Raw genomic sequence first — 13159 nt, 5'->3', positions numbered from 1 at the left:
AGGGGTTAAGAGTTTGCATGGGATTGCAAATTGTGTAAACAAAAGTGCTTGATTGCGCTAAAAGGGGGGGCGGGAGACTCTGTATATATAATCAAAGTTGCATGTGGTGTAGTGCTGGTTGGCTGGAAGGCACGAGTACACGTGAGGTGATGTTTACGAGTACAAACAGTGAGAGTAATTCATGTTCGTTTGCGCCCAGAAACAGACGCTCGGTAAGCTCAAACACGCCATATGCCTACTCACCCACTTCTTGCTGCTCCACGTGCTGCTGCTGCTGTTGTTGTTGCTGTTGCTGTGGCGACGGCTGTTGATAATGATTGCCAGCGGCGCTGGTGTTTGCCGCGCGATAAACCTCATCCGGAGTCCGGCGCGTACCATATATGGCCTCGACCGTAGAGCGTCCCGGTGTGACCGCTGCGGCTGCGGCTGCCGCCTGTTTCTCGAACATCGAGGCTTTCTGCAGCACTGAGGCGCGTGAACGTTCATCATTCTCTACAATAGTTGGGGATTCTGTATCGTTTGCTGTCACAGTTGAATCGGTGGCATTTGTATAAGTTTGTTCGGACGTTTCGGTGGGCGTGGTTTGGGACTCTATGCATGTAGCATTATTCATAGCATTGTTATTGGTAGTATTACTTGTTTGTTGTTGCTGTGCATTTGTTTCGTGTGCGGGTATAATGGTGGGTTGTTGACCGGCTGCATCGGTTTCGGTGATCTTCAGCACATCACTATCGACTGAAGCGGTGCCACTTTGTGGTGGCGTTGGTGAATTGACATTGTATACGAAACCGCTCAACATGCCGCTCGTCACGCTGCCGCCACTTGGTGTACCAGCCGCCGTGGATGACGGCGAATTGGTCAGCAGTGGTGAATAGTGGTTTTGTGGTGTTGAGCTGCCACTCGACGGTGTCGGTGTTTGGCCAACAAGTGGTGTGGCTATCGTGCCGGATTCTATGGAGGGATGCGAATGCAGGGAGGGTGTGTTCGAGGAGGCAGACGAAGAGGAAACGGAATGTGAACGTGTTTTGCTGCCGCTGCTGTTGTTGTTGGCGCTGACCATAACACCTGATTGGTGCTGCGATTGTTGTTGTTGTGACAGCTGATAGCCCGATGCAGTCGAATCGTTGGAAAACTGTGAGGATATAGAGTCGATCGAGTGTTGTTGTTGCAGGTTGGCGACTGGCTGTTGTTGTTGTTGGTTAGTAATTTTTGCTGCCGCCATATTGGCCAATTCAGACATATTGACGTAAGTGGGCGGCGGAGATGTTGTCTGCAGATGTTGTTGTTGCAGTTGTTGTTGCTGCTGCTGCTGCATGTGTTGTTGTTGTGCATGATGCGCTGATAGTTCTGCTTGCAGCATTTTGTTAATTCATTTGTTGTGTTTTTTTTTGTTTTTGTTTTGTTTTCGGCACATTGAAAGCGAGCGAGCGAGCGTGCGTTGGGCGGCGGCGGCGTAGCGTGTGTGTATGTATGTGTGTTTCATTATTTTTTGTACATAGGATATGTTAGGCATAAGAGAAGGGAATAGAGAGCACAAAAACAGGGTAAATTAGTAAACTCGGCTAACTCGGGTAATTAGCAAAGACATTGACGGTAGACAAATTAGAGAGACACAATGAGCACTCGAGATGCTCTCGAAGTGTGGTGGAAATGCGTTTACTCACCTTTTGTTATGTGCGCCGGTATGGGTGAGGGGCATTGACGCTGTAAGAGATTGCTGGTGCTGCGATTATTGTTGGCCGAAAGTGGTCGTTCTAACGAAGAGCATCGCTGTAAAAAACGATTGAGTTAATTAGTGAGTGAAAATTAAATGAAATTAAGGGGAATTTTGAAGGATGAGTTGAGCATATCAACAGATCGATAGTAAAATTTATGCATGTAACAGTCCGTGGAGGATCAGATCAAAGATTATCACGAGAACTGCCTTCGTAAAAACTGTTTAGGTTGTTCTTGTAACGGGTACCTAATCCCCGCCAGACTGGTAAGGATTAGATAAGTTGACATTGGTAGGCAGAAGAAACGTGTTGTTTCGACGGTGTCGGACCAACGGGTGAAGGGTGTCAGATTTGAAGGCTTAGCAGGGCATACAAAGGGGTGGCTAGTATAATGCGGGGACTCATTACATACACATGTATGTTTTATGTGTCTATTCTGGATAAGTAGGGTTTTAACCTGCTACAGTATCCAGAACGAAGCTACGCAAAAGTCACTATTGTTCCTCGCGACAACTCGAGTACCGCTCGTCTGCAATAGGTGCTGGTTTGACACCAAGTACGGCATTCACTGAGAGGGAGTCGGTGAAAAAGTTATTGGTTCAACTGTTAATGGCGGTCAGTGCTTGTCAGAAGTTAGTTGCGTCCAAAGTCTTGGTGTATTGTTTTATGGCGTCGACATAGAGGAAGGACATCTTGATGCTCCTAGGAGGCGGTTCCGCTCCATGCAGGTAACTGCGGGATAATTTCTGTGAAAACAGATACAGGCGTTCGAAGGGGGACATCAAGAGGCATCCTGTCGTTTGAAGTGCAGGGTTCTGACAAATTTGGAACATCCTCTTCTGCAATTCACTGCATCCAAGCGACCATATTGGTGTTAAGGGCCGGCCGACCGATTGCCTTGTAAGTTACCAACAACATTTCTTTGTCCTTTCCCCATGTGCTGCCGGCTAACGACTTGTGGGTTTTGTTGAGGCTCTGTGTTTTAGCGATTATGACGGTCGTATGAGGAGTGAAAGAGCCCAGACTGTCGAAAGTTACAACTAAAATTTTAGGGTTATTGAATCTTAATGCCATCGACTGCAATATTAGGGTCAAGTCTATACTGCTTCGTCCAGGTTATGAATATGGTCGCTGTGGATTTATAATAGATAGAGTGTTAAGTTCCGTGCAGCGAAGAAGCGAGAAAGGTCGGAGGGATAGCCATTTTCTATTGAGCACATGCCAACGATTCTATTGCCCGACGTCATTTATCGTGTAATGAGCAGGGTACGAGGTGATAGAAACTCCCTCTGGTTGTTGCGGGAGTTTCGAGATGTAGAAGTTAAACAATTATTGGGAGAGGACATCACTCTGCGGAGGCCCTTATTTAATTCTTCTCAGTTTTGAGTTTTTACCTCGAAGTAGTACGGATGATTGACGATCGCTCAGGTAGTCCTGGAAGGAGCGCAGTTTTTTCGATCTCCTCAAGGCCACGAACTATCATTGGCGTTGATGACGCTAATTGCTGTAGTGGTACTGTGCACTTTTCGGAAGCCATTGTGGTGGTTTGCTAAGTTCAAGTTGTGTGAAGATCGGGAGTGGCAGAGCCTCAAGCGTCTTCACTACTGGGTAAAGGAGAGTTAACGGACGACAGGACTTCTCTTTGTTCGCGGGTTTCCTGCATCGGGTATTTGAAGGGTGGTCAAGGACAGGTTGAGGACCTTGGTGAGGTAGTTTAATTCTATCAGGGCCACTGGATTTGGACATCATTTAGCTTTGTTTACCGAAGCGTGCAGTGTAAATTGCCGGCTAAAGTAACTCGTGCACTTATTCGGATCCGAAGGGGCATGGCCATTGAACTGAATTTCAACTCGGTCATCAACTCCTATATGATTTATCAACAACAATTATCTTAGACAAAATAAAATTTCAATATCGATCGGTTGAATGCTTCTTATAAAAAAAAAAAATATTTTTATATACATAACATGATCTTAAAAGGAATACTTTTTGGACAGACTTAAATGGGCTAGCGAATCTGCACATGCAAGCTACACGACATATATATACATATATATGTATATAACTATATATTGTAACTGATTGGATTGAGAGTGATGAAAATCGATTTCTGGTTTCGTTTAGGAATTTAAATTGGAAGAAAAGTGCAACCTAAACTTACCACACGTGTTGGTTTCTGATGTCATAGTATAATAATACAATTAAATTAACAACAAGAATTCATTTACCGCAAATACAAACACAGAGAAAAAAGAAAATTGACATACATATACATAAATATGTAGTTATTAGTGTATATAAATATATATATGGTAACCTACCACTGGCAACGGTGGGCGACTCAATGCACCGGCTGGCGACTTTTGTGTAGATGGTGTATTAGCGCCGGATCCAGCACCGCCACTGGTGCCGTTTGGCGTACCTGGTATGCTGCCGCTGCCACCGCTACCCTCCAGTATGGTCTCCGGATTCTGGAACGTGTAAACGGTAAGTGGTGGCCGCTGATGTCCCTTTTCGTAGGCAGTTGAGATTGTGTGTGGCCGATCGGAGGCAGGTGGCAACACTGGCACGGCATCTTGGGAATGTGGTGGCCAAGTGGAAACAGCATGTGATTGACTAGTGGCAGTAGTAGCCTTACAAGGGAAAGTTACGTTAGTGTAAACAAAGGAAATCGTACAAAACAATTCGAATTCAAAATTTATAGCTTACAAGAAAAAAAGGTCGGTAACACCGAAACTAAATAGCCTTTACAAATACAAAATATTCCATACAAGAATTTGAATTTGATTGGTCTGCTTGTATGGCAGCTATATGCTGTGGTGGTCCGATTTCTTCGGAGATTGTAACATTGTCTTGGAAAATTTCGCGAAGATATCATGTCAAATAAAAAAGTTGTCTATACAAGAATTGGATTCTAATCAATCTGTTTGTATGGTGACCATATGCTATGCTAAGGTGGTTCAATCCCAAACATTTCTTAAAATATTAAAACGTTGTCTTAAGCAATAAGTTGAACAAAATGTCGGGAAGATATCTCGGCCAATAGAAAAGTTTTCCATATAAGGACTGATATTTTTCAGTATGTATGACAGATATAGTGATCCGATAACGGCTGTTTCGATAACTGATCAGCTTCTGAGTATCTCAAAAACACAATTAGTCGTTCGCGTATATCCAGAAAGACGGACAGACGGCCAGGCGGACGAGCGGACATGACTAAATCGACTCAGCGCGTCATTTTGATCATTTATATATATGTATACTTCAACGCTTCCTACAGAGTGTTACAAACTAGATACCCTATTCATGGTATTAAAATGGTATATACTACAACAAAAGCGTTACTTAACGAATACAGAAATTAATTTTAATAATATTAAGAAAATAATAAAAACCTGTGTGGTTAGCGCTGGCGATGAGCAAAAGCCACTATCACTGGATTCACCAGGTTTCAAGCGTATTGCAGGCGAAATTAACTATAAATAAGATGAGTATGAAAAAAAAGAAACACACAACATAAAATAAACAAATAGTGCGCCAAAATAACAAGTAATTATAAATTATATAACATTTGACATAAGAAGCATAAAGTTGTCTGCTTAAAGAACAGAAGCGCACCACATTGACTTCAAGCAGAGCTGCACACAGAGTTCGCACTCGCAGCTTTTAAGCTTAAGCTTAGCCATTCGGCTAACACTCACCTGCGATAGCGAACGTGGATAGTGATGATGTCCCGGTGAGTTGCTTGAGCCACTGCTGTTCATGGAGCTAATAGAACAAACGGAACTTTTGCGTGAGCCCAACGAATTTGAGCAACCACCTTGTGAGCTCGAACCGCCACCCGGCGATTCGGGATATAGCGACATTGTGGCTTTGGTGTCATGTATAAGTTCCTCAGATGCTTGTGGCAACACGCTGGGCTCTTTCGTAACAAGGGCGATTGAATCCATTGCTTCCTAAATTAAAAAAAAAACAGAACTTAGTTAATATCAATGTAACACGTTTGTGCTTTGTCCGCTCACTCACCTGCAAATGCCCCAGCTCCGACATGACTTCACACTCTTCCTTCACGACTGGCTGCAGCATATGTACAAACGTACAATATCGTAAACGCTCCTCGATCATAGCCGAACGTAAGGATTTCTTCTCGACCTCCTCCAATTCGGCGCGTCGCAATGTCACATCCTGCTTATGCGAGTCCATAAGCGACTGTATAGTATCCGATTGACCTTTACGTGCTTTCTTCTGCAGTCGTAATGTGTCGCTGGATCGCTTTTTCAGTTCGGTGCGACAGCGCTTATACTCTTTGGCATGTTCCTTGTCGATGGTGATCACTGTGCGCTTCCAGTCTTCTAGTTTTTCCTGCGTAGAAAGTGGTGTAATTAATAAATATCAAGGATATTGAGAAAAGAAAGAGGGACAGGGAGAGTGTTGGCACTTACTTGCAATGGCTGTACAAGGCAGTCCATTATTGCTGTTGTGAAAGTCTTCAGACGTGATTCGACTGCTTTGTGGCGTAGACAGACTCGTGTCAAAGCGGTGCCGATTTCTTTGGAAGCTCCTGCAAAAGCGAAAAGAGATTATGTTGAAATGTTTTGATGAAAATCAAGCTGTGCTATCTTTGCGTTTTTGAATTTTTTCTATTGCATATTGAGCGCTTGTGTGGTGTATGCGGTGATTCGTCGTTCGACGGCCGTCAAAAATTTGTTTCGCCAATGTCAACTTGATTACCCTTGGATTTTACTGCCAAAACGGCTACGAACGAGGATAACGCGACAAAAGTCCACGATCTCTCGTTAACAAATCGGTGATTGAAGTTACGCGAGAGAACTGAGACAGTAAGCATCTCTATATACAGGAAGCTACGCCAATAGGTGACGTGTTTGTTCACTCCGGACAAAAAGCGCAATCGTAAGAATCGATTCCTAACGGCTGGAGAGGTTACGACCACCTTTTTTTGGAATTTTTCTAGAATTTTCGTACTTCTTTTGTGGGCTAAGTTCATATCGTTTCGTCTACGTATTTTTAAACAAATTACTCTTAGTATAAAAGTGGAAAATAAATTTGTTTTGTAACGCTGTTTGTAGCTCTTAAAAGGAATGCTAGCTAGACAAATTGGCCGACAGGGGTAACGCTCAAAAATTCTACGAAAAGATACGGCGACTAAGAGAAGGTTTCAAGACCGGAACATACTCTTGTAGAACCCCCAGAGGTGATCTAGGGACTGATGGCTGCCCAATATTATTGCCCGTTTATCTTGGAATCAGCATTAACATCAAACAACAACGTCAACTTCGACATTCAACGCAGAACAACTCTTGCCAACAGGTACTTCTTTGGACTAAGTAGGCAACTGAGAAATAAAGTCCTCTCTCGACGAACAAAAACCAAACTCTATAAATCACTTATTTCCGTCCTACTATATGGAGAGGCATTGACGATGACAACGTCTGATGAGGCGGCGTTACGACTTTTCGAGAGAAAAGTTCTGCGAAATATTTATGGTCCTTTACGCGTTGGTCACGGTGAATACTGCATTAGATGGAACGATGAGCTGTACGAGATATACGCCGACCTTGACATAGTTCAGCGAATCAAGACACAGTAGCTGCGCTGGCTAGGCCATGTCGTCCGCATGAATAAAAACATTCCAACTCTAAAGTATTCGACGCGGTATACACCGCGGGATACAGAGGAATAGGAAGACCTCCACTCCGTTGGAAAGGCCAGGTGGAGAAGGACCTGGCTATATCTGCAATTGTCGCCAAACAGCGAAAAGGAAGAACAACTGGTGCGCTGTTGGAAACTCAGGTGAGGTTAGGTTAATCTGGTAGGCCAATAAGCCAGTCATAGACCAGTATCGATCCTTTGCGTTACCAGATGGAGTTCAGTTGGTAGGTTCAATCCCTGAGGATGCCTGCGTTTGAAGCGAATTTTAGCAGACTTTGCGGCCTCAGTATCGATACATCCTCCAGTGTATCGTACCGTCGGGAACCCAGTTGCTTACAGCGTAGTCTTGTCAATGCGGGACAAGTGCACAAGAGATGGTCCATTATTTCCCTGATGGCCTCTTTAGACATTTCCTGGAGTCTTCTCGCTCTGTCAACCCTATTCTGCGTGCGTGTGTCGCCACCAGACAGTGACCAGCTAGTATTCCCATCATGTTACTACAGTCTCTACTATCGAGTGCCAATAGGAATCTTGTGCTCAGCTAAGACCGCGTAAGCGGTGTCAACGGCAATAAAGAAGAAACATAAGAAGGTATTTCCCCGTCTTTGATCCTATCAAGTTGTAAGAATAAGACATGTTCGGTTTCAACCGAACTTAGCTCTTCCATATTTGTTTAATTATATATCTGTTTACTATCTCAAACAAAATCGGTGACTTTGTCATAATATCAACGTGACAAAAAACCGTATCTATTTATAAGGAGCAGTTTCTCTAATGAATAAAAGTTGTTATTAATTAGTTCAACATTGCTATATATCAGCTTTATATATCCAAGAATATCACAGAATCTTCAAGCGATAAATTAAAAACCATATAAATTTTAATATATGTATGTATAAATACATATGTAAATATAATGGTATGGTATAAAAAGGCTGCATTCACGCAGCGGAAGTGCCCAATCATGCAACTGAAGGCCGGAAGTAGAGCAGAGCAATTAATACATGACTGGTTGCAACTGGGGAAAATACTGGGTAATAAAATATTGACATACTTTCCGTTATATCCTTACTCTCACGATGTTGCAAGCAAAAGATGATAAGCAAAGCACCACTCTGTGCAACATTTATATGCAAATATTGTATATAACTGGATTAACCGGTTACAACTATGTGAGATGTAGATTTGTGGAAATTTGAAAGATGATTGATGGATGTGAGGCTGAACTCAGACGCTGGCAATAAGAATGAATATACCATAAGTTTGTATGTGCAGATGTCGCCGTCTTTCACCGATATATGTATGTACATATGCACATAAAATATTTAAGTAGGATGGAGAGAAGGAAAACTCACAAGAAAATTGAAATTTTTCAAGTTCAACCATTTTTCGTCATTTTACTACAACTTTGTTGCACTGCAGTTCTTAAACAAAATGTTAAATTATGTTGCACAGTCACAAAAAACCACTTGCAGTCGAAAGAGTCTGCACAACAATAACAACAAACATTTAAAATATGGCAGCAGCGCCGCCACGCCACACTGTCTGGGCGTATTTGTACACATTTTGTTTGGTTGCAACATTAATGCTGCACAAACGCGTGCAACTTGTGCATAAGTAAGCAATAAACAACAACAAAGAGCATACGAAATGAGATAGACCAAAAAGGTGTGTGCTTTATTTGAGTTTTATTTTGCAACGAAGCTTAGCGCAGTAAGCTGGTGCATGCCACATTCGGTCAAAAACCGGTCTATGTGCGCCGGGCCGACTTTGTGCCTGCCACTGCCACACCACGTCACAACAGTTGGCACTAACTGCAACAGCAACAGCAAAAACGACAGAAACAGCAGTGGATAATGTCATTGCAATTGTGTGCTAGTTGTTGTTGTTGGTATTGCATTTACCGTTGCAAGTGCCCCCATTTAACGATGACGATGACGGTGGTGACGCCAGCAGCACTACACCATTGCGCGCTTGCAACTAAATGGACAAATAAAAATAAAATACGACCGACACTCGGTGCGGAACGATGGTTGCATGCATTTCTGGCGAGGTGTGGCACGGCTTGGGGTGGCAAGAGACTGTAGGCTAGCGAAATGCAAACGCTGCTGGCTATTGGCGAGACTGACAGCGACTGTGACGGCGACGATTACACGCCAAACGCAACAATTGCGGCAGGAAATAGGAAAAATGTGACAGCAATGAACCGGCTGATGCAATTTACATACACATACACATACGCATTTATGATACATAAATTTAAAAATTTTCAAAAGAAGTATTCCAGTGGAAGTCGTAGTGGTGAAAGGTGTAACAATTACTCCAATCGATAAATTATTTAACGAGTTGAGTCCCTGTTTGCTGTTTGAACTTCCTAAGGAAAACTTCTAAATATAATCTAAGTCTTACTTTGAGCAGAACTTCGGTGAAATCTAATTTTCAGGAAACCAAGTGCTGGGTTATCGGTTCGAAGAAAAAATTATTGTTAGTCGAATCGTTGCAATCGGATTGGACTTGACTTGAACATGTTGCATATTAATTCGTTTAAAAGATAGTTCAGGTCTTACTTTGAACCGAACCGAGGTGAAAACTTCCAATACTTTTCAAACGATTTTAGAAGACCAAAATCTGGGTTATAAGTTCGTTGCAATCGGACGGGACTTGAGTTACTTTGAAAGGCTTTCAACTCTTACTTTGACCCGAACCGTGGTGTAAATTAACTAAACTTGTTAAAATCCCATGAGAATTATAAACAATACATAACCAAATTCTGAGCCGAGGAATAATAAGTCCAGAATTATCGAGTTCTTGCAATATTAGATTATTTTTTGAACTATTTTGCATTATGTGGTTATCACAACAACAATTTCTGTGGTAAAAATCGGGAAGTGTCATGATAACTGATGCACTCCAGAATTTTAGTATTATTTTGTAGACCTATAGGAACTTGGTTAGGTTCATATATACTCAATCAATATACACTTACTTATACAGTTCAAGCAAGTGAGGAAAGTTCTCTGAGCGATTTTCACTTGGGAGTGGCCACAAACGGTTCTTTTACATGATTTTTGGTCTTTGACTATGTAGCCAAAAAAGTCCATTTGAAGACTAGCTAAAGTGAGAAGGCGAAACATTCCCTACCCAGGGTTGTGCGCTGGGTTTGGACCGCACCACGTAAAAAACACTATCAATGAAAAAAAAGAAAACAGCCTCAGATGACGGTTAGCCTTGAAATCGAACGCAAAATAACTCTTGCCAACAGGTGCTACTTCGGACTGAGTAGGCAATTGAGAAGTAAAGTCCTCTCTCGACGAACAAAGACCAAACTCTATAAGTTACTCATTATTTCTGCCGTGCTACCTCTGCTCCATAAGGCATGGACGATGACAACATCTGATGATTCGATGTTTCGAGAGAAAGGGTCTGCGGAAGATTTATGGCCCTTTTCGCATTGTCAACGGCGAATAACGCATCCGATGAAACGATGAGGTGTTCGAGGAAAACGACGACATTGACATAGTTCAGCGAATTAAGAGATAGGGGCTACGCTGGCTAGGTTACTTCGTCCGAATTGATGAAAACAATCCAGCTCTGAGAGTATTCGACACAGTACCCGTCGGGAAAACAGAGGAAGAGGAAGACCTACACTTCGCTAGAACGGCCAGGTGGAGAAAGACCTGGCTACACTTGGAATCTCCAATTGGCGTCAAACAGCGAAAAGTAAGTATGACTGGTGCAGTGTTGTAAACTCGGCTATTACCGCATAGGTGGTATCTACGCCAAAAAAGAAGAATATAACCTTTAACGTGAATACAAGATATGCTATAATATCTACTATAATTGTCCAACATTAGCGGTTCCGACAAATGAGCAGGTTTTTCGACGAAATTTCAGATCTGTGTCTGAAACGTTGAGGGACTAGTACGCTTATACGCTCTATATGACTTGGCAATATGACTCAGCTCCTAAAGTAGATCATTATCATTTATACATATCTAAAGGGTTTTTTCGTTACAAAAGTAGACCGATAGGGACAGCAAACGACGTTATATTTTTCCTGCTTTTTTGACATTTCTCTTCAGTAAGGTTTGCTTTTTCATCATGGAAAGATATACGATCCAACAACGAGTCAAAATTATTAAAATTTACTACCGAAATTCGGAGTCAGTGGCCTCAACTTTAAGAGCGCTACGTCCAATTTATGGTCGTCATAATCGTCCTGTCAGATCAACAATTGAGCGTCTAGTGGAAAAATTTTAATCAACAGGCACAGTACAAATGTCTGTGAGACAAAGAAGTTCACATAGTGTCGAGAATATTGTTGCCGCTAGCGCATCAATTAGGGAAAACGCAAATCAGTCTCTCATACGTCGTTCTCAAGTGAAGGGCATCTCTGTGATGTCGTTGTGGCGAATTTTGCGAAAGGATCCTGGCCTACATCCTTACAAGATCAAATTGACGCAAGAACTGACTGATGATTGAAAATGATCCGGATTTTCGAAAAATCATCTTCAGCGATGTGGCTCATTTCTTGCTGAATGGCTTCGTCAATAAGCAAAATATGCGTCAGACAGCAATCCACACGTACTCCATGAATCACTATTGCATTACGAAAATTACGGTTTGGTACGATTTATGGGCCGCACTTCTTCCATGATGATGAAGACTGGCACGTTATTGTGAATGGGAATCGCTACCGCTTAATGATGACCGTATTTTTTTGACCCCAATTGGCTGATATGGACTTAGGCAATATGTAATTCCAATAAGACATAAGCCACACAGCGAATGCCACAATCGATTTATTGAAAATCAAGTTTGGTGAACGGTCTCACGAAATGGCCCAGTCAATTGCCTGCCTCGGTCGTACGATTTGACGCTGTTAGACAATTTCCTGTGGAACTACGTCAAAACTATGGTCTATGCCAACAAGTTAGCGACGACTGATGAACTTCGTACGAATATTGAACGTTAAATTGTAGCAGTATCGGCCAATTTATGCTTGAAAATCGTCGAAAATTGGGTTCAGCATATGGACTTCTGCAAGCGTGCCCTTGGTGGCCATGCAGGAAATCGAGTTCCATACATAATGGCATCGAATATACTTTCACAGGAATAAAGAATTTCATTGATATCTCAAACCAAACCGTTTATTAGAAAAACTTTTGGAGCGCTCTGCATCGACGCAGAAAAGGAGCCTATTTTGAAAGTTTTTAAAAAATTGTAACAGTTGATTCAGTAAATATTTTGAAATCAACTCAGTCCTATTACTTTCCGAACAAACCCTGTATAATAAATTACTGATAAGCATTTGATTTGTTAGCCCTTGCCTGTTCAGTTAGACTACTATGTACTTAGATCGCTTCGGAAAGCAGCAGAAAAGAAAAGCTTTCACAGACAAACCGTAAGACAATTAACACTTTGACAAATAATATCGTAGCATCAACCAACTTGACCCACGTTCAAGTGCGTTTCCAACAGTTTAGATGGAAAATATCCACCCTTTGTGAAAAGGATATGAAATTACGCAAAAAGGGAGAATATTTTGCTTTTGAAAACCTAAACTTTACATAATTGTATATGTGTATATATATTACATACACTATTATATAGGAACGCGCACTAAAGAGAGTCGGTTTTATGATATTTTGTAATATTTGTTACATTTTCATTGCGCAGACGGGTGGTAAGTAATATCCGAAGGGTTCGCCACAAATTTGTTGAGGAGTTGGCGATATTTAAGCTTTTAGTATTTACGCTTAGTAATGACTGCC

General features: G+C 42.0%; 1 protein-coding gene across 28 annotated transcripts in view; it reads right to left on the bottom strand.

Annotated features, from left to right (window-relative positions):
- LOC105228998 (protein MTSS 1) overlaps nucleotides 1-13159 on the bottom strand; it is a 135947-nt gene that overhangs the window by 28414 nt on the left and 94374 nt on the right. For 16 of the 28 annotated variants that reach the window (XM_049453131.1, XM_049453143.1, XM_049453154.1 and 13 more), the window contains exons 5-12: nucleotides 6158-6276; nucleotides 5742-6077; nucleotides 5417-5671; nucleotides 5111-5191; nucleotides 4037-4348; nucleotides 3877-3891; nucleotides 1665-1770; nucleotides 244-1347 (exon numbers count right to left, since the gene is read on the bottom strand). In XM_049453131.1, coding sequence (XP_049309088.1) covers nucleotides 244-1347; nucleotides 1665-1770; nucleotides 3877-3891; nucleotides 4037-4348; nucleotides 5111-5191; nucleotides 5417-5671; nucleotides 5742-6077; nucleotides 6158-6276 — 2328 coding nt within the window. The remainder of the gene's footprint in view (nucleotides 1-243; nucleotides 1348-1664; nucleotides 1771-3876; nucleotides 3892-4036; nucleotides 4349-5110; nucleotides 5192-5416; nucleotides 5672-5741; nucleotides 6078-6157; nucleotides 6277-13159) is intronic. The other 12 variants (XM_049453137.1, XM_049453157.1, XM_049453159.1 and 9 more) reach the window with 10 other exon arrangements.

Source organism: Bactrocera dorsalis, chromosome 3 (assembly GCF_023373825.1).
Source record: "Bactrocera dorsalis isolate Fly_Bdor chromosome 3, ASM2337382v1, whole genome shotgun sequence".
Lineage (NCBI taxonomy): Eukaryota > Metazoa > Arthropoda > Insecta > Diptera > Tephritidae > Bactrocera > Bactrocera dorsalis.
Note: the sequence above shows the minus strand (reverse complement) of the source record. Positions and strands in the feature narration are given on the sequence as shown.